The sequence below is a fragment of the Anabas testudineus genome, chromosome 7 (assembly GCF_900324465.2).
Source record: "Anabas testudineus chromosome 7, fAnaTes1.2, whole genome shotgun sequence".
NCBI lineage: Eukaryota > Metazoa > Chordata > Actinopteri > Anabantiformes > Anabantidae > Anabas > Anabas testudineus.
This window is the reverse complement of record NC_046616.1, coordinates 18433930-18453276: the sequence shown is the minus strand read 5'-3', so window position 1 is coordinate 18453276 and position 19347 is coordinate 18433930. Positions and strand designations below refer to the sequence as shown.

The following is a 19347-nucleotide window of genomic DNA, read 5'->3' as shown; positions in this document are numbered from 1 at the left end:
TCAACCAAGAACTGCCCCAGAAATTCAAGTGAAGGTTATAGAAATTCTCTTTGTAGTTGAAAAACAAAATATCCCTGAGCTCTGAATATCACCCTGCATTACTTGCACAGCAGCCTCAGCTCTCTATTCTGCTTCTTCTTTCCCACAGCAAATGCCTTTCAATAGTCTTACGCAGATCCAGTTCATTAATCCTGTTTTATTTCCTGTCCATCTTAATTAGTTTTTGCATTTGATTGTAAACTACAAGAACAAAAAACAATCCACTTCATCAATTCACTTTCATTTAAACATAAATGTAATGCTGAGAAAACTGTTATCCGTTGGTCACTGAGTGACAGATTTGGACTGTCATACAAATATCAACAAACAGCTGGGATGGGGTCTTCCCTGCTTTGGACACATGAGACATAATTAATCACCGAGGGGCACAGTCTCGTTAATCTGCTGATGAATTGTCTCTGGTGAAAACCGTTCAGCCTAACATGCAAATACAGTATGTGTCAGAGGGTCCATTCAGGGCGGTGTTGTAAAATGACACATGCAGGGAGATAACAAGACGCGGCTCGTGTGCATACTGTAAAACTGCTGTTTCCATTTTGAGGTCTTATATGAGAAATGGAAAATGTGAGATGTTACAAGTTGGATTGGACGAAAACTGCGAGAGGACTGAAATGCAAGGAGGTAACCTAGTTCTTCAGTATGACATTGTGGACTGATTGTCATTTGGTTTGCTTTGTCCTTCATTTTTTGCTGCATTAAACAATCTGCTAAACAAGAGAGGAAGGGAGGGGAGAGAAAAACTCTCTCAAAGTGGCAGAATGAGGAGCAGATAAGAAGGAGGGGTGCAAGAGAAGAGAGCAGTAGAAACAAGAGGGAGATGAGATTAATTAAGAGTAAAACAGATGAGAGGTAAAAGGAAAGGAGAGGAGAGGAGAGGAGAGGAGAGGAGAGGAGAGGAGAGGAGAGGAGAGGAGAGGAGAGGAGAGGAGAGGAGAGGAGAGGTCACTGACTCAGCAGCATAGAACTGCGTCCGTGAAGGCAGACTTTAACCACCTTCAACCACTTCACCAACTTCTGCGTGAGAGACGGGCCGAGAGCGCCATCACCAAGGTCACGAAATCTCTCTCCGTGGAAGACGTACAGAACGAGGCGAGCTGCTCCCCTAAGAGATGAAACGAAACCATTTCTGCTCTCCATCTGAGTCCTCTTTATTCACAAATTTGAGAGGGCGATGAGAAGGCAATAGCTGAACAGATGGAGCACTAAGACACTTCACTGATGGTAAGGAGGAAGTGTACACATGGCTGAGTCCAGAGCGCCATTCTTCTGACTGAACTGAACTTCCACTGGTTGCTTGTTGCTATGGTAAATATAGAGAAACAACAAGTTCGAAATCATAGATCAACTGTTAGTGAATTATTTCCTGTAAATTCAGAGTTGTAATGTCAATTTCATTTCACTTATTTATTTAGTTTAGTCACATCTTTTTTTTTTTAGAAAGACTGTCCACAAAATCCTGGAGGGACTGATAAATGTCAAGAATTATATTTGTCTCGGTTATATATTTAGTTTTAGCTTGTTTATGATATTTGAACTCCATTGAAGTCCATTCGTGCATACAATTGTGAATATACTGCAGCAGACATAATAAGACAGGAAAGGTGGTAGTCCATACTGACTGTCTTATGGCACTATATCACTCAACATAATGCGGCTTGACCAGAGACACGAAAGGCTGGTGAATCTGCTATCTACACTGTGATTACATCAACTAAGTACCCAACACATAAAGACTGCGAAGAGAAGAGAAGAGAAGAGAAGAGAAGAGAAGAGAAGAGAAGAGAAGAGAAGAGAAGAGAAGAGAAGAGAAGAGAAGAGAAGAGAAGAGAAGAGAAGAGAAGAGAAGAGAAGAACTGGGCTTGAGATATTGTTGTCCATGTTCATTGAAATCTCAATTAGGGCCAATACCTTGTGACATTTCTGCTCTTTCTCTCCTCGTGAAACAGCTAACACGCCGCAGCATGGGCAGTCATATTTCAGGAAGCCTTATAATGCCAAACCTCTAACACAGTAGGTCAGACACACTGGCTTTTGTAAGGAATCTTTCAGATCAACGTGAAAATTGTGATACAACAGAGTGAAAACTAAAGGAGTGCGAAGGTCCTGCATTCATATGGTTATAATCAATAAGACTATGTGACAACAGCGGGACAATATGAGTGATGAACCTGAGAACAATTATCACCTGAATCAGCTATTTATCTAACAAAACCACAAATTAAATACTGTGTTTGTAAATATAAGCACATTTAAGTTTGATGCGTAAAGGAAAAAAGTTTGTGAAATTAAGATTGTAAAATATTAAAGCACCACTTGAGTGTTGATGTGATGTGTCACTGCTCTGTGTCCGTGCGTGATACTGCACATCATGTAGACCATAATGACGACTATTCTGTTATCGGATTAATGCTGATGCATTCGTGTGGGAGTTCATTTCATTGAGCTGCAGCACGCGTTAAACACTCTTGGGTTTATTTTATTAGCTGAATAATCATTTGGAAGCTGTCAAACACATTTTTGTGATCTGTTTAAATAGTGCTGATGGATACAGAAAAGTCCGGCTAAGTGTGACAATGCTGCGTGTGAAGGTATCGTTCGAATCCTTAACTGCTTCCTAGTTAAACCCAAAAAATGCTAAAGAGCTTTTCGGACAAGGACAAAAAAGTGTGCATGAAAGCAACATGCATGACGTCAATCTAAGTCGGTTGCGTGTATTCAAAATGAGCACAGTCTTGGACTGTTCAGTATTGTTTCAGTTGTTGCAGGACTCCACAGTGTCCTGGTGTGAAAAGCCTTTAAATACCCGGTGTCCTTTGACGTCATACTGATGTGTGATACTGTACAGTACTGTGTCTAATCACTCCCTGCAGTCGCCCTGACTAAGCCAATTTCAAAAACACCCACCACCCTGGTTCAGAGCCAGCTGGGTTTCCTTCAAACTCTCCGGTACAGTATCATCATGGCTGTTGGCTCCCTGGCAGCAGATACGACACTGACACCTTAGTGAGAGCCCACAGTCCACCACCAACAGAGCTGTTTAACACTGCATACCCGGAGCTGCTCCTCTACTCTGTTTATGCTGCTACTCAGTTTGTATGCGTTTCTACTCCTGCTGTTTATTAGAAAAGCAAACAGTCCTGTACGCATTTCAAAATGTGCGCAGACTCAGATAAACGGACCGTTTGCCATTCAGCCTTCATTGTGATGTGTTAACCTTTGAGGCTGCCCAGGCACTCGGTGTCGTACACTGCTGCTCTGTCATCCTTCAGCGTGCCGCCCGCAGATTTGTGGGCCCATTGAGCTGCTGATGAATAATTAAGCAGCATTCTACAAACAAAATGGACTTTTAATTATAGGGACTCCTCCAACAACAGCTGAAACACAGGCCTCACGCAAACTGATCAATCAGCCCCCTCCCGTCCAACAGACACAGCCCCATCTTCAGCACCAGAGAAGAAGTGTAGCTACTGTCTTACATCCACTCACAGGGATCCAGTGAGCAGCACCTGCTCCATCCAGAGAACAGCACCCCCATGAAATGTGGTTTTCAGATAGGACTGGCATACACGTACCAATAACTGGAACAGTTTCTGATTATTCCTGCAGAGAGGGAGATGGCACTTCAAAAGGGGGACAGGAGGGGTATGTTGCTGGAGCTGACATGTTATACTCATCCAAAGCCAGAACAGGAACATGGTAAATTAGTGCTGATTAATTCAAAATCTGCTCTGAGCTAAAAGCTACCAGAGATGCTCCTAATTATTCTCAAACGCCGAGCTTTTCCCTGTCAGGGCTCGAGATTCGGACCCCTAATCTAGAGTAAGGCAGGTGAGGTGCAGTAACTTTGTCAAACACAGATCCCGCAACCTGTCTGAAAGCTGGAAGACAACACGGTTTAAACGCATCAGGTTTTACACACTTGCTCCAGTAAAGTGGATCCAGCTCTGGCAGTCTGGAGCCAGCTGTAGTCCATGCAACCTGGGATGAACCAGGAACGCACTCCTGACATGCTGACATGTCGTTTACTGTCACACATCTGGCATCTTGCAGCTACAGTCAGTGGACAGGTGAAGAAAGAGCGACCAATTCAACACAGGTGAATGGTCCATTTCAACTCAAGACGGGGTGTGGGGGGGGGGCGACGATGCAACAATGCAGCCCGGTGAGCTCCAAACGAGCCATCAGGTCTTTTTTTTTTTTTTTTTTTGACTGAAACCCGCAACGCCCGACGTGAATCCTGAGCGTGTCAACAATCTTACCTTTCTCATGATTTAATATGTGAAGCAGCCGCAGATGGGTGTCGGTCACACAGGAATAGTTATCCAGCTCTTACATGTCGGCCGTCAGATCACTGTCACCCGACTGTTTATGTGTCGGGAAGGCGAACAACACGGTCCTAGATCATCGCTGGAGATATAATTGCAGTTGTTATCCTCCGGACGTGTGGCACCGGTCACTGCTCGTCGGTCCTCCCCAGAGCGCAGCGGTCTTGTGAAAGCAGCATCATCGGTGAACACAGGGATCCATCACGGGAGGGAAAACGCAGTTTGGAGGCTGCCGGTGATGCTGCTGCTGCAGCGTTTGGTCCGTCGAGACGCGGGATGAGAGAGAGAGAGAGAGAGAGAGAGAGAGAGAGAGAGAGAGAGAGAGGTGGGGGTGGTGGGGTGGGGGGGGGGGCATCCGAGGGCCCACGACACAACACTCAGCGCCGAAAATGAACTCATCGGACCCGAAATCACGGTCTCATGAGCAAACGGTGGTTGATGAATCATTATGCGCACAGACAGGCAGCAGGAGCGTGTGTGTGTGTGTGTGTGTGTGTGTGTGTGTGTGTGTGTGTGTGTGTTTTATTCTTACGCGTTTTTCTGAGGAGTGATGTTCTTTGATGATTCAAGGAGACAGACAGGGGACATTACGGAGACGATTCATTCAACAAGGAGGTTTTGTGTGTGTGGACTTTTTAGACAGTGAAGTCGAACAAAAGTACATGAAATGACTGTGATTAAATACATTTTTCTTCCTACAGTCTCTGTGTGGCTTATTTCATCCACACGTAAATGTGATTCAGAAAATAAAAAAATAAAAAAATAAAAAACCCACAGGGCACCAGCCTGGATTTTTAGAAATAGCCTGCTGACGTCATGAGACCAAAATATAGTTCAGAGAGCCAAATATAAAATGAATAAAATGGGCTAAATGTTGTAATGTCAACAGTTGAAAAGCAAACATGACTTGACTGTGATTACAAGAGCACAATGTGTTGATTTACCTGTTAATACAAAGTTGATGATTAGGCTGATTTATACTTAAGCTGGATTGTAGATTTCTATTTTTTGTCAGAACAACAACATATGTGAATATGAAAATTAACATTCATAGCAATTACTATCAGCCACTTTAGCGTCTTTCAGCTCCCTGTTTTGGCTTTATGCATGCAACTTTGCTGTTTTGGTTTAGTCTGTTTTTATCCCCACTGCAGCTACAAAACAAAAAATGAAAGTTGACAACTAGCTGGTTAGCAGTTAACTAAAGATCCAGATAATGTCATCAAGAAGATTTAATAAAGACTCCAGTTTCCAGAACAATGATAATATTACTCCATGTTTGCTGGGTGTATAAATCTCAACAGTTAACAGTAACTCGGTACTTACATCATCTTTCCACTGCCCCCAAGTGGCAAAAAAATAAGGTTATAAGGAATTTTTAATTACAAATGGGTTTTTTGGTGCTCATTGTTCTGACAGATGTAGTCTGTGCTGCTGGTGAATTGTAAAGTGTTACATCTGTTTGTAATATCATGCTAAATAACTGCAATAGCCCTCTGTATGTCTAGCCATGCATCCAGTATTTATAGTTTTGTCCTGTTAGTTAGTGGTCAAGAGGTGTGGCACACCCTAAACGGACCCACAGTCCATCTCAGGGTTGACAGACAACCATCCACACTCATACCTCTCTACCACTCTGGAGTCACCAATTAACCTACAGTGCAACAATTCTTCAATACCACATTACATTACATGTGTAATGACACCTCATTATGTATTAATATATGTTTATATAGTAGCCTATATCATCTATGGAAGGAGGATTTATTGCAGGATTTTTGTATCCGACTGCATTAGTTTTAATTAGATTCAGTTACACTCTCAATTATATTCCGGGTGATAAATGCTGAAAACCTCTCTGGTGAATGTCTCTATGTTTAACAATACACAGAATCTAAAAATAATCTGTCCCCAGCCCGCTAAACCCTCTCATACTCCCAGAATAAATACTGCCATGACCTTGCTCTCCTTGATTCCACCTATGGTACTGTCCTTCTTTATCCAATCAAAATGAGCATGAGACCGTCCTGTATGGTCTGTTTTTACTGTCTGTGGAGCAGCTACATGGTTTTAGTCTATACGACCTCACTACTACAGCCTGTCTGTGCTTTTAGTCATTGTAATAACTTATATACTGTCTGTAAAAGCTATTATAGGGTGGATTTTCTTTAATATATGAAGCTAATGTTACTCATGAATAAGTGTCAAAGTGACTAATGACCACACAGATGTTTGGACACACAAATTGTAGGCACACACTCAGAGGCCTGAGCCACCAGCAACTGCATGAAGATGACTAATCTGCAGTTTGAAATCAAACTGACAATAAAAGACAATCTGTCCCCTCCAGAGTAATACCCAGTAGCACAAGCATTAAGGATAGCTGATTGGATAAGACCATGACTAATAACTCTGCATCTGATCCAGGGCTGGATATCCAAAGGGGCACTGAAGCGGCCAATGGTTTTGTTGTATAAGCTGAGGCTTTTTGTTTGCCCTCTTCCACAGAGCTGAGCTGTCTAAGTTATCTGATAGTAAATTTCCAGTTTGGTTCTCATCAACGCCAGTTAGTTCAGGTATAGTGAACCATAACTCCGCCTGCACGGTGAGATTTCACTTGTCCTCTGTCACATTAGAAGCCTTTCAGTCCTCATGACTGAGCTGTTATTAGAGGATGTACGTTTTGTCTTTTGACACAAAGCTTGGATGTAAGTCACAGATACAGCATGTGCATCGTGCAGCTTTGGGCTGCAGCCATTCAAATAGCCCATGGACCAGTAGGTCGCAAGTTTGTCACTACGTGTCGAAAAAATCAATGACTTGTGAACGTGTGGTGGTACAGTATGTGATGAGTAATGAGATACTGAGCCTTTCCTCTCCCCCTCCTACGCGCATCCAGACAATCGCACACTTACTGTAGTGTACAAAAACACATCCTCCATTTGATAATTGATTGATCCTCAGAGCTATTTTTCAAGCATAATGCCATCTTATTGATGGTTGAAGCCACTAATTCTTCTTGTCTTGTCATTTATCTGTGGTAAACTAATTATCTTTGTTTGAGACTCTTGGTTGGATTAAGAAAAAAATAGTTGAATACTATGTTGTTAATGACATTAGTATTTATCTTAGTATTGGGAGTAGTAGTATAAGAAGCAGTAACTACATGGCCTTACATTACCCATATCATTATGAAATGGTGGCAGCTGGAATCATCCTCTAACAATTCTCTGGCAAGTATATTTTTATGTAAATTGTGCTTATTATTCATACCTGAGTCTCGAGTTAGTTCACACATCACAGCCAGCTGCTGCCCTATTGGCCGTCTCTGTACAATTTACCTTTAGCCTAAACCACTACTGTAGTTTTCGGCTTCTTTTTTACTGAGCCTCTGTCTGTGCTGCCGCAATGTGAGTTCTCTCTTCGTTGGTCAATAAAGTCTCATCTCTTTGCATCTCATTTAATCGCTTAAGCAGGAGGGCAGCTAACAAGAAGACAATACTGATGCAAGTGAGTTGAAGCTCAGTTCTATTAGGCTCTTTATTAGGCAAAAGCTGCTATAGGAAACATACATTATTATCCACAATAACTGTGACTAGGTTTTTACAGCCTGGCTAAAGACACTGTTGCTTAAATTTTACATATGAAGCTATTAGGCTGACTACTGCCAGATATTTTTTTCCATGTGTTCCACATGGAAAAACACAGGAATTGCCCTCACAATCCATGCGTTATTGTTAGCATACTTTACTCAGTGTCCGCATTAAGAAATTTCACATGAACTCGTGAAGCTGTGCAGTTCTATTCTCCTTTGAAATGATGGCACGCACTGTAAATAAATAAAAAAACAAAACAAGATTCATTACAGCACTGTAACCCATACAGAATCGTGACACATTGTTGGCAGAGAGAGTAAAAATAGTGGGATAGTTTCTGCTTTGTCTCTGGCCTCCCTGTGTGTACTCAGGCCAGTGAGTAGTGTATGATACAGTATATAGTGAGTGTTTTGGAGGAGTGAGAAAGCTGTTCCACCATCAACTGCCAAGCTGTGTTGTGAGCGTGGTCAGATCAGTCCATTCTGTCAATGACAATCTGTTTTATGTAACAATTCCCATATTCAGTCCTCGATCCAGGACTAACAAACTGTTTCTCAGATTACTCAAACAGCATTTCTGCCAGGTGTATGTGCGTGTGTTACTTTTACACTCCATATTTCTGCTGCTTACAGCTGCTTTAGACTGCCGTTTATTTTTTGCTTATATTTATGTTACACAGATACAGTTATGACTTCAGGACGCACTAGTACTAATTAGCAAGTAATAATTAATTAGGAGTCTATTGAGTCATGCTCACTGATAACACGCACACACTCACAAACAGCAGATGTGTTCTCATTGTAGTGTAGAGGACGTAAACATTTGGCCCAATAATCCTATCAGATGGAAGGTTAAGTGATTGCTTAAGTTGAGAAGGGACATTGGTACTATCTTCCTCTTTGGGAAGATGTCTGCACAATCTTTCCTGGTAAGCTACTAAACTGAGGTATTTTAGTCATAAATGGTAGAAATAATGTCTGAAGGTAAGATCTTCATGTCAGCCATAACCACACAATCAGTCAATTGTATGACCTGCACAATATAACTGATTAGTCTCTCATTTAATTTTAGCTTTTATACAAAAGTCATATGCTGGTATTGTGCGCGCCCCCACCTCTGAAGCAGTTCCACAAACACTGCTCGCCACATTCTGTCATTACAACTGGAATGAATCAGCACATAAGTGAATTATTATTAAACTTCTTCTTCTAAAGTTCTTTTATGTTTCCCTAAATACACAGAGTCCAGGGAGTGTGCCCAGTGGCATGTATAATTGGGTTCTTCCTGTGGAGGATTTGCATTAAATTGCAGACTGCTCCTCATCCTCGTGCCCCCAAGATATCACGCCAATTATTTGTCTCTGCGGGAGAAACCTATTTGCGGAAGATCTTCCTAAAGTAAGAGTGGGGAGTCACAGCCGCTCTACATCCTTTCTGGTTCCTGACTGGACAGTTTACGAGGGCGTGTGTCGCCTCGCGCTGCAACCCTGCAGGGCCATCTAACTATGGCTGTGGAAAGGCAGTGACGTTGTAGTCACCATGCAAGCACAGGCTTTTGGCTCTGTTCACACCCCTGCAGAGAGAATTCAGTCCCACTGTGTATCTCTGTGTCTCCATTTTAGTGAGTTAAGAGATCTGTTCTACTTCCCTGTGGCTCTGTCATATACAAATCCTAACCTTTCCTCCTATTTTATTCCAACACGCATAGAGCGCACGGTCTGTTGGGGATGTCACTAATCATAACTGAGGGAGAAAACTATGAGAAATTATGAGTAAAAGACACTCTATTGCAGGTGTGTGCTCTCTTTTCAAGACCTTTAATATTTAAAACAACAATCACTTGCTAATTAGGTGACTAATTGGATAGCCCTCTCTCTGGTGTGTCATCAGGTTTTACACTGTAATCCAGATCATTTAATTTAATATGCACAGAGAATTTACAGAAAAGAGATTAAATTGGATTTTACCTCTGCTTTTTTTTATCATAAACAATTGTGTTTTCCACCAAATGAACTTGTGCTGGCATCACATGTGCAGTAGATACCTGATTAAAAGACCACAATTGTAACCATGCCACTATTTAGCAATGGTAATCCAACATTGTGAGCATCAATCAGGCTGGCAAAGACGGTCTGCGATGCACAGAGGCAGTGGGATGTCAGGGGCAGCTGACAAGAGGATGTTAGGTGGGCGAGTGGCATTTCATCATACAATCCATGTACAGTAATCAATGACCACTCACCGGTGGAGGGAAGAGGGACAGGAGGGAGAGTGAGAGTGCCAGTGGGCATGTCAGATAAAAGCACTGAAGGAGAAAAACAGGAAACAAGAGGGGGATGCATTGAATTTGGCAATGGGTACGACAGAGAATAGTGGGGACGCATAATAGAGCGCAAATTGTGAGAAAGATGGAGAGATTAAAGTAAGCAGATGATTATGTAAGCAACTGCTTGACAGGAGGAGACACATGAAAGGCCAGGGAGACCATGTGCTGATTGAAGAACCTGCATCTCCTTTCCCCTGCCTCATCCAGTTCCTAGTGATCACTCTTGAGATGCAAGAAACATTTTGAACTTAATTAAACATCTATGCTGTGGCAAAAACACTTCTTGCTTGTCTTTTGGTGTGATTACGATTCATGTTCTTTTAGGAGGAACTAAAATTAACGCTGCTCATGTAGCATACATGATGTGTACTTAACATAAATGTTTCACCTGTTACAAGCACGTGACGGCCTGCGGTTCTATTTTAAAAAACATCGCCGTCCCTGTACGCTTGGCACCATTCATGCAGCACTGCAGATGGCTTTGTAAAAGCGAGCTCCAACATCTACTGACTGGAATCATGTTTGGGAAAAAAAAAAAAAAAAAACAGGAAGTGCTGAGACAAACTGCTTTCAAAATAGCTGAGCTCCATTTCTCCCAGTGTGGAGGCAATCTATCGAAAGCAGAGTGATTTTGAAACCATGAAACCGAGCCAGACATGATTCATGAGTCATGCATGTAAACAAGTGTGTAAACCACACTGTGTAGGACATGAGTTCTGAGAGGGAATCAGATTTATAAAAGATTAACGATCCAGGGGAAGAGGAGACTGGTTACAGACAATAGCATGCTTTTCTGACCATTGACTAATTGTATTGTGGGTGCTCTGATGTGCACCAGATTAATGAACATGTGCTCAGTGAGTTCAGGCAGAATACTCTGTCAAGCAGACCATGAACACATGGTTATAGGGCTAGAGTGCTCCATTTTATCTATCTCTTCTGTTTGCCTGGCTTACATCCTCGACCATAATAGCATCACGATTCTGAGGATTTAACTGTACAATCCAGCGCTTTGATTGTTTTCTTTCTAATTCAAGATAAACACGAGCAGACAATTAAGCTCCCCGTTTATTCTATCAATCATGTGACAAAACAACAAAACAGCAGCTCCACAAGAAAACAAAGCAATCCATCACGAAGCAGAAAGTCGTCGATCATATTCTACATATCGGGGACAAAAAAAACAAAATAATGAAGCAGAAGTCAAGAGGTCAGGTCAAGAGGTGAACTTCCTTTTGACCACAATGATACTGTGTCAGCAGAAATTAATTACAAATATCATGAGGGAAAAGCACCAGAGAAATGTTTGGTTTATACTTAGAATATTTCAGTGGCCCCAGATTATTAATGACATTAGTTAATAAAAAAACAACTTACCATTAAAGCAAAGGCCAATTTTATGCTATGTTGACCATATAATCCAATTACTGACCAGCTGTCTCCTCTCACAGAAACACTGAAACTTGGCCTCTTGGAGAAGTGTATAGTGAAAGATGACCTACGGTGATTCATTTGATAAATAATTCCTATGATTAGCTCTTATAATATTAATTATCTGCTACTGTGTTACTGTCCTTCTCAGTAACTAAATCCAAGTACTCACAGTTTCTGGCTGCTCTTTGAAAAGTTATATTTAGACTGCTGACTCATTCAACAAAATAATCTTGGGAGTGAGGACTTATCGCACTCATTGTTATATTTAATTTCATATCTTTAGGATATAATGCCTTTTTCACAACTATGCTTAGTATGGTTTGTTCTGTAAACTTTTCTTTAAATAATGAAAGCGGCTCAATTCCAGCCCTGTTTGTTAACGTGTACCGTCCTCCTGTTCCTTACTCTGAGGTTCAAACTGAATGCTCAAACTTTCTATCTGATTTAGTTCTTAGTACAGATAAATTCATTATTGTAGTTAACTTTAACAATTATGTAGATTTTGACAATAACTGCCTCAACACTGCATTTAATTCACTACTAGACTCCACTGGTTTTACTTAATCACACCTATGATCTTGTTCTGACATATTTTGTTGAAATCTATCATTTAACAGCATTTTCTACAACTGAAAATGCTTTTGACAAATTTAAGGAACTGATTCCATGTTTTATTTCAGAACCATGTAATATAACACAGAAGGGCAGTCAACTCAACTTTACTCCAGTACAAGTTGACTTTCTTGTTGATAATACTGCAGCATCGCTCCGAACAATACTGCCCCTTTAAAAAGAAGGTATTGAATCAGAGGGGGCTAGATGGTGCAATTCATAAACCCATAGCTTAAAGCAGACTAAGAAAAACCCCAGGTTTCTTTTCAGCACTGTACCCAGGCTGACAAAGAGTCATAGCTCTGTCGAGGCTAGTATCCCCTTAAGTGTTAGTAGTAATGACTTCATGAATTTCTTACTAATAAAATCATAACTATCACACAACAAATTGATCAGATCCTCCCTGTAAACCGCGTGGATGGACTACATGTATAACAACTCTATATGAATATGTCAGACCTCACTCACTGTCTTCCCAGTAGATCATGCTGAGTTAATCTAAATAAATAATTAATTTAAACCATCAACATGTCTCTTAGACTCCATCCCAACTGGATTGCTCAAAGATGTTTGACCTTCGATCAGCCTGTCCATATTAGATCAGATCAATCTATCTTTACTAACAGGCTGCATAGCACAGGCTTTTAAGGTTGCTTCAGTCAAAAGTCTATTCAAAAAGCCTACTGTTGACTTAGGCATTTTAGTCAATTATAGACCAATATCCAATGTGTCCTTTATCTCTGAAATGCTTGAAAAAGTAGTTTTAAAGCAATTATGTGACCACCTGCACAGTAATAACCTGTATGAAGATTTGCAGTCAGGAGTTAGAGTACATCATAGTACAAAAACAGCACTGCTGTGTAAGTAAGTAAGACAACTGACTTCTCTCTGTACTTGTCTTGTGAGATCTTGGTGCTGCATTCAACACTATAGATCAGAACATTTCATTACACAGGTTGTGTAAAATAATGGTCTGGACAACTCACAGTGTTATTGTGCCATCTGTTGGAGTCATCATCAACTGCACCAGTTTCATATTATAGGAGATGATTCACTAACACTGCCTTCACATAGCCACATTTCAGATCTAATCACTAAGGATCATTTCCGACCAGATGTTGACAACAATTTCCCCCATTTAGACAGTCAATGCAGAAAATTGCTAATGCTAGCAAAGTTTCTTCCTATGGTTATAGTTTGTGAATTACATGTATATGAATGGTATAAAATGTCTTTATGACCTCCACCAATGTAAAAAGTATATTTTTGCTTCTACTTGAAATGTTTAGATCTAGATTAAATCATGAATTGTGTGTTTTTGTTGCTTTTAATACAATCACTAAATATTGCTGTGCACTAGTTTTCAACAGCAGAACGTAGTAGTAAACATTTAAAGATACTGCAAGAAACAAATGTGACTACAGTAACTAACTCAAATGATCTGTAGGAGCTGTAATCTCATTTAATATTGTCATTTGTTATTATTACTATTTTTATTTCATACCCCCAGTGACTTTATTGCAAAGTTACATTTTAAAATGTAAGATTTTTACATGTTTATAGCATAACACATAAATATAAGCTTCAGTTTCTATGATACTAACTAACATCTTTGCACTGGTGTGAGCTCTGAGGTGTTGTGTCCCAGGACAGTGAGTAATCCAACCCTGCACCAAAGTGGCTAAATAATGACCAGAATAAATGAGTTTCAATGCACAAACAGTGTTGCTCTTAATATGTCGCCCTTAATATTTTAATCCAAAATATTTGATGTTTATTTCTGTTATTTCTCCTGATCCGGGAGGGCGGGCATGACCCGGGTGGAGGGCGGGGCAGCTGCGGGGTCAAAGTTGAAGGCATTTTGTCTTTTGTGCCAAGCAGAAGAGTGGAGTCCGATCAAACAGCGGTGTCTCTTCCCTCTTCCCCGGATCCTTTCAAAACTCCCTCCCGAACCTCTCCCCTTCTACCCTTGCCACCCTACCCACCCCCTGAACACACTTCAAGGGACGGTTCGGGTAAGACTTCCAGAAATATGGCTTTGTTTTTTCCCTTTGGGAGTGAAGGACGGGGGAACTCAGCGCGCTCCGTAGGCCGCGGGATCAGACTACTTGGAACAGACGATGCTAATGCTAACGAGCTGAATGGAAAATTACCGAAGTGTATTTAGCCTGGTGGCTAATCGGGAGTTAGTTGCTCGTATTTGTATTTCTAGAGCCCGTTTTAGCCCCTCGGAGTAAATATTACAACAGCGGGTTGATTAGGAAATGTGTGAAGTTACGGTCGAAATGTTGCGGTGCTAGCTAATTTAGCCTCGCTTGCGTGATTTGCTGTGATGCTCCTTCCAAAACAGGATTTCGCGATGTTTTCGTTATTCTGTGAAGTGTCTGTTCTAACTATGCATAGACAGTCGACGTAAATTCGTAGTAACCCGAAGAGGAAGGGTTGGTAGCTTGTTTGTAGGCCGTAAAAAATAATGTACAGCGACGGGCTGTGTCGCCAGAGCTGATCATTGCCAGGAAATAGACATTGCCACAGGGAGACAGTGGGTCATTGTGTTAACCTGAATGAGTGGACTCATTCCCGGCTAATGGGAATTGGACTGGACTGAAACGTCCCTTTCTTTGGAAGTGACTAAGTAACGTTATTAAACTACAGTGAAAGTCTACAAGATGTTTACCGCCCGCATCACCTCATTGATCTGCACATAGCAGCCTGTTAGTAAACGAGGCTTTCCTCCTCAGTGTCCGCACTGTTTCCAGTAGCTGCATTTGTCTCTGATGGCCACATTTCATCCTCTGTTTCAGATATTCAGCCAGTGACCAAAGACTCACTTTGTTGGCCACGTTAGTTCCTGGATTCAGCTGCAACAATGGACTCAAGTCTGGTTGAAGGAGGACTTAATGTCACCTTAACAATCAGGCTACTCATGCATGGGAAGGTGAGTGTGTCTGCATGCAGTGTTTGACAACAAGCCCCAAGTCTGAGCCGCACTCAAAGCTCTGCGTTTAGTCTCCACTGTGGTCGGGGTAATCTGCATCGTAGCTGCTAAAAATGGATACAAGTGGTCACGTTTTCTCTGCTGATGACCATGAGGAATGCACTAATGCTTAGACATATTTTCTGTTCCCTTCTGCAGGAGGTTGGAAGCATTATTGGCAAGGTAAGTTGGTATTCAGAGCCAAAATGAAGTTATCTACATCACGTTCCTTATGTGTTATGTAAATATTGTGGATTTGTGTGTTGTGTTCCTTGCAGAAAGGAGAGTCAGTGAAGAAGATGAGAGAGGAGGTATTTTTTTCCTTTTTTCTTTTGGGCAACAATAAGAAACACTGTGACATTGACTCATGTATCATATGATACTCTGCCACTGATTTGTTCCTTTTCCTTTGTCTGTGCAGAGTGGTGCTCGCATCAACATCTCAGAGGGGAACTGTCCGGAGAGGATCGTAACCCTCGCGGGACCCACCACCTCCATTTTCAAAGCCTTCTCCATGATTATCGAGAAACTGGAGGAGGTTAGATGTGCTCGACACCTGAAATGAAACATTTTATTTAGCAGCACCGTTGAAACTTTGACATTTTATACGTTTTCTCATCATGTTACTTGCTCCCCAGGACATCAGCACTTCAATGACTAACAGTACGGCCACCAGCAAACCGCCAGTCACCATGCGCCTTGTTGTGCCTGCCAGCCAGTGCGGCTCGCTCATTGGCAAAGGTGGCTGCAAGATCAAGGAAATCAGAGAGGTTTGTCATACTTGTTTGTTTTTGTTCCAATGTGTGAACATGTGTCTTATGCCTGATGTGACCAAACTCTTGTCGTTGCAGTCAGCAGGAGCTCAGGTACAAGTAGCAGGGGACATGTTGCCCAACTCAACAGAGCGTGCCATCACTGTTGCAGGGACCCCACAGTCCATTATCGAGTGTGTCAAGCAGATCTGTGTGGTCATGCTTGAGGTACAGACACTGTTTATTGTACTGGTGTATATTCTTGATGGATTGTTATTTTCTGTTACTTAAATACAGGACATTTCTTTTCTCTCTTTAAAGTCACCACCGAAGGGAGTCACCATCCCGTACAGACCCAAACCCTCAGGCTCTCCTGTCATCTTTGCAGGTGGTCAGGTAAAAAACAAAAGCATTTGCTTGTTTGTTCCTGTTGATTTTGTCACTCTTACCGTTTGGCCCTGCTGATGGGCTGCCTGGCTTTGTTCCTGTAGCACACCAAGGACAATGGACTGATACATATTAGAGTGCACAGTGTGTGACACTGCCACACCCTCCTAAGTGCTGTTTTCTCTTTGCAGGCATACGCTGTCCAAGGGCAGCACGCCATTCCACAGCCTGATGTAAGTGAAGGGCCCTCTGTAAGTGATCTAATATATTTGCAACTTCGGTCCTGGGAAGCCATGCCACCTTCTTATTTCATCCCTCTGATGCTTTTTCCCCCTCAACCACTGCTTGATATCCATCAAATCGATAGTTACAAAGATTTTAGATTACTGTGCTAATATTAATATTGTGTTGTTACTAAATCATGGGTCCATTGTTCCATTTCATATTTTCCTCTCATTATCACTACAACCACTTAGCAAATAAGGGAAATGATTGAAATTTTCAGCTTTGCACTGCCCTCTTAGTTTTTACCTCACTTACAAAGTCTCTGTGTTTGTTTGCTCTTCGTGTATTTCCCTCCGTTGTTTCAACAGCTCACCAAACTTCACCAGCTGGCCATGCAGCAGAGCCCCTTCCCCATTGCACATAGCAACCAGGGCTTCCAGGGTAGGTGGACAGATTGAAAGAGACAATGTAATTGCTGTGCATTTGCAATTATCCATTTAGTCAGTACTACGTGGGGTTTCTTTTTATTTTCTTAGCTGGAATGGACGCCTCTGCACAAACTGGCTCTCATGAGCTGACCATTCCAAACGATGTAAGTCCTGTTTATCTTATTTACTGTTTATTAGCAGAGATGCCTTCTGAACTAGTTCTTTATTTGTTTGACTAGTTAAGTTGTGAAGGAATAGACATGTTTTTAAATGTTTTCTTGTTCTTCCTTAGCTCATTGGCTGCATCATTGGCCGTCAGGGCGCAAAGATCAATGAGATTCGTCAGATGTCAGGGGCTCAGATCAAGATTGCCAATCCTGTGGAGGGCTCAACTGACAGACAGGTCACCATCACTGGCTCTCATGCCAGTATCAGCCTGGCTGAGTACCTGATCAATGCCCGGTAAGAAAGTGGCTATAGCTAGTGCAAAACGTCCATCACAGATTACACTATTTACCGAACCTTTGTTTACACCGTGCAGAAAGCGACCTTGTGGTAGTGTGCTGGTAGTAATCATATCACCCCATTGGTCTTGTATGAATAAATGGGGAGTAAGCTTTTAACTAGAATGTTTTATGGATAGGTATTTGTAATGTAATTATCACTTTGATGCAGATGGGAAACATATTTAAGAAGCTTCATTACAGCAGAACACCAAACAACATGTCCCAGTCATTTGCTGAGTTTTTAATCTCACTTCTTTTTTTTTTTCTGGTGTTGTTTCTCAGACTCTCTTCTGAAGCTACTGGACTCGCAGCCAACTGACATGGAGGATCTTCATCAGCACCTAATGTAACCCCTCCCCCTACTTTTTACCAAGAGGTCCCTTATTGAACTTAATGCAAAAACCAAGTACTCGATACTCACTGTTTTCTCCTGCTTTGGTTAGACACCTACTCAGTTGTAACTACACCATTATCATGATATTGGTATTTTATTTATTTATTATGTTTTTAAATTCCCTCTGCATATAGTTTTTAAAGACTGTTTTTGTTATTTTTTTGTTCCCTCTTATTTTGCTGTATATCTGTATGAACTTCTTGATATAGGTAAAGAGTTTTAGAAAAATCTGAAAAAGCATAAATAATGTTTTTCTTATGTCAGATTTTTCTTAGAAAATGTAAAAATGAAGAAAAAAACTACACAGTAACATTATAGATGGACTGTTCTTTCCCTTCCTTTTAAATATGTATTTATTTTTATTTAATGCACAGCTCCTTGTAAGAGTAGAGTTCATTAATATTTGCCATCTTCTGTTTGAAGCTGTACTTCCTAAATGAGGCATTGTGGGTTTAACGGGTTTCAGCGGGTGTAAATGATCTCCAGTTGAAGATGCAGGAACAACCTTTTAGTCCGAAGGTCATTTCTCCTTTGTTACGTGAGGGTTCAAAGGAGAATTTTAAGCTACATTATCTCTCACCTCTAATTTGCGGAGTAATTGTTTAGTGTCATTCCTGTGTTTCCATCCGTTTTATTTCTCGATCAGGACTTTTTTGAGCATTGTTGTGTATTGGATTCTGATAAGGGTGGGAGGGTGAGCAGGAGTGGGCCTGAATGAGAGGAAAATATTTTCTTTTCTCTGAAATTACTAAGACCATAGTAATGATGATGATAATAACCTTGAAATGTTTGTTTTAAATAGAGAAAATATTTTTTTTAACTGCAGGGCTGGGGAATGCTGCAAGGGGCAAAACTACAAGACATATTGGTCTTTATAAGTATATAATGCTGAGGTATTAAATTATGATTAACTAGAAGGAGAATTATAGAATTAACACTAGTTTCCTGCTATCCTTTTTGCCTGGGTCAGATTTTATTTTTTATTATTCTTTGCAGGATGAAGAAACTCACGTTTTTGTGCACGTTTTCAAACTATTGTAGATCTGGGTGCAATTAAATTGTTGAAGAAATGAAATGCAGAAATAAAAAAAATGATGTGAAATGCTTAAAATGGTCCTTGGTTTTTCTTATGTTGTCAGCTGACGAGACACATTTCTTCATCATAGTTATCACTGTCAGATGTATTGGTACCACTTGATAAAGCACCATTTGTAAAGCCATTACATGCTGTAATAATACATAAATTGTACAATAATGCTTTACAGAAAAGATAATTTCTGGATAGTCACAACTTTGGGGTTGCCAGTTTGTGCCAAGTTTCTTTAT

General features: G+C 41.1%; 1 protein-coding gene across 2 annotated transcripts; it reads left to right on the top strand.

Moving 5' to 3' along the window:
- The first annotated feature begins 14203 nt into the window (after positions 1-14203).
- Positions 14204-19127, top strand: LOC113167785 (poly(rC)-binding protein 2-like). Of its 2 annotated transcripts, none has more exons than XM_026368649.1 (13): positions 14204-14367; positions 15157-15290; positions 15489-15512; positions 15608-15640; positions 15751-15867; positions 15968-16099; positions 16181-16309; positions 16403-16477; positions 16660-16701; positions 17062-17134; positions 17230-17285; positions 17414-17583; positions 17910-19127. In XM_026368649.1, exons 2-13 carry the CDS (start codon positions 15222-15224, stop codon positions 17944-17946), a joined length of 957 nt encoding a protein of 318 aa, XP_026224434.1. In that variant the 5' UTR covers positions 14204-14367; positions 15157-15221; the 3' UTR covers positions 17947-19127. The 2 variants fall into 2 exon arrangements, with proteins under 2 accessions (XP_026224434.1, XP_026224433.1); XM_026368648.1 differs by having other exon boundaries at positions 16660-16719.
- The last annotated feature ends 220 nt before the right edge of the window (positions 19128-19347 follow it).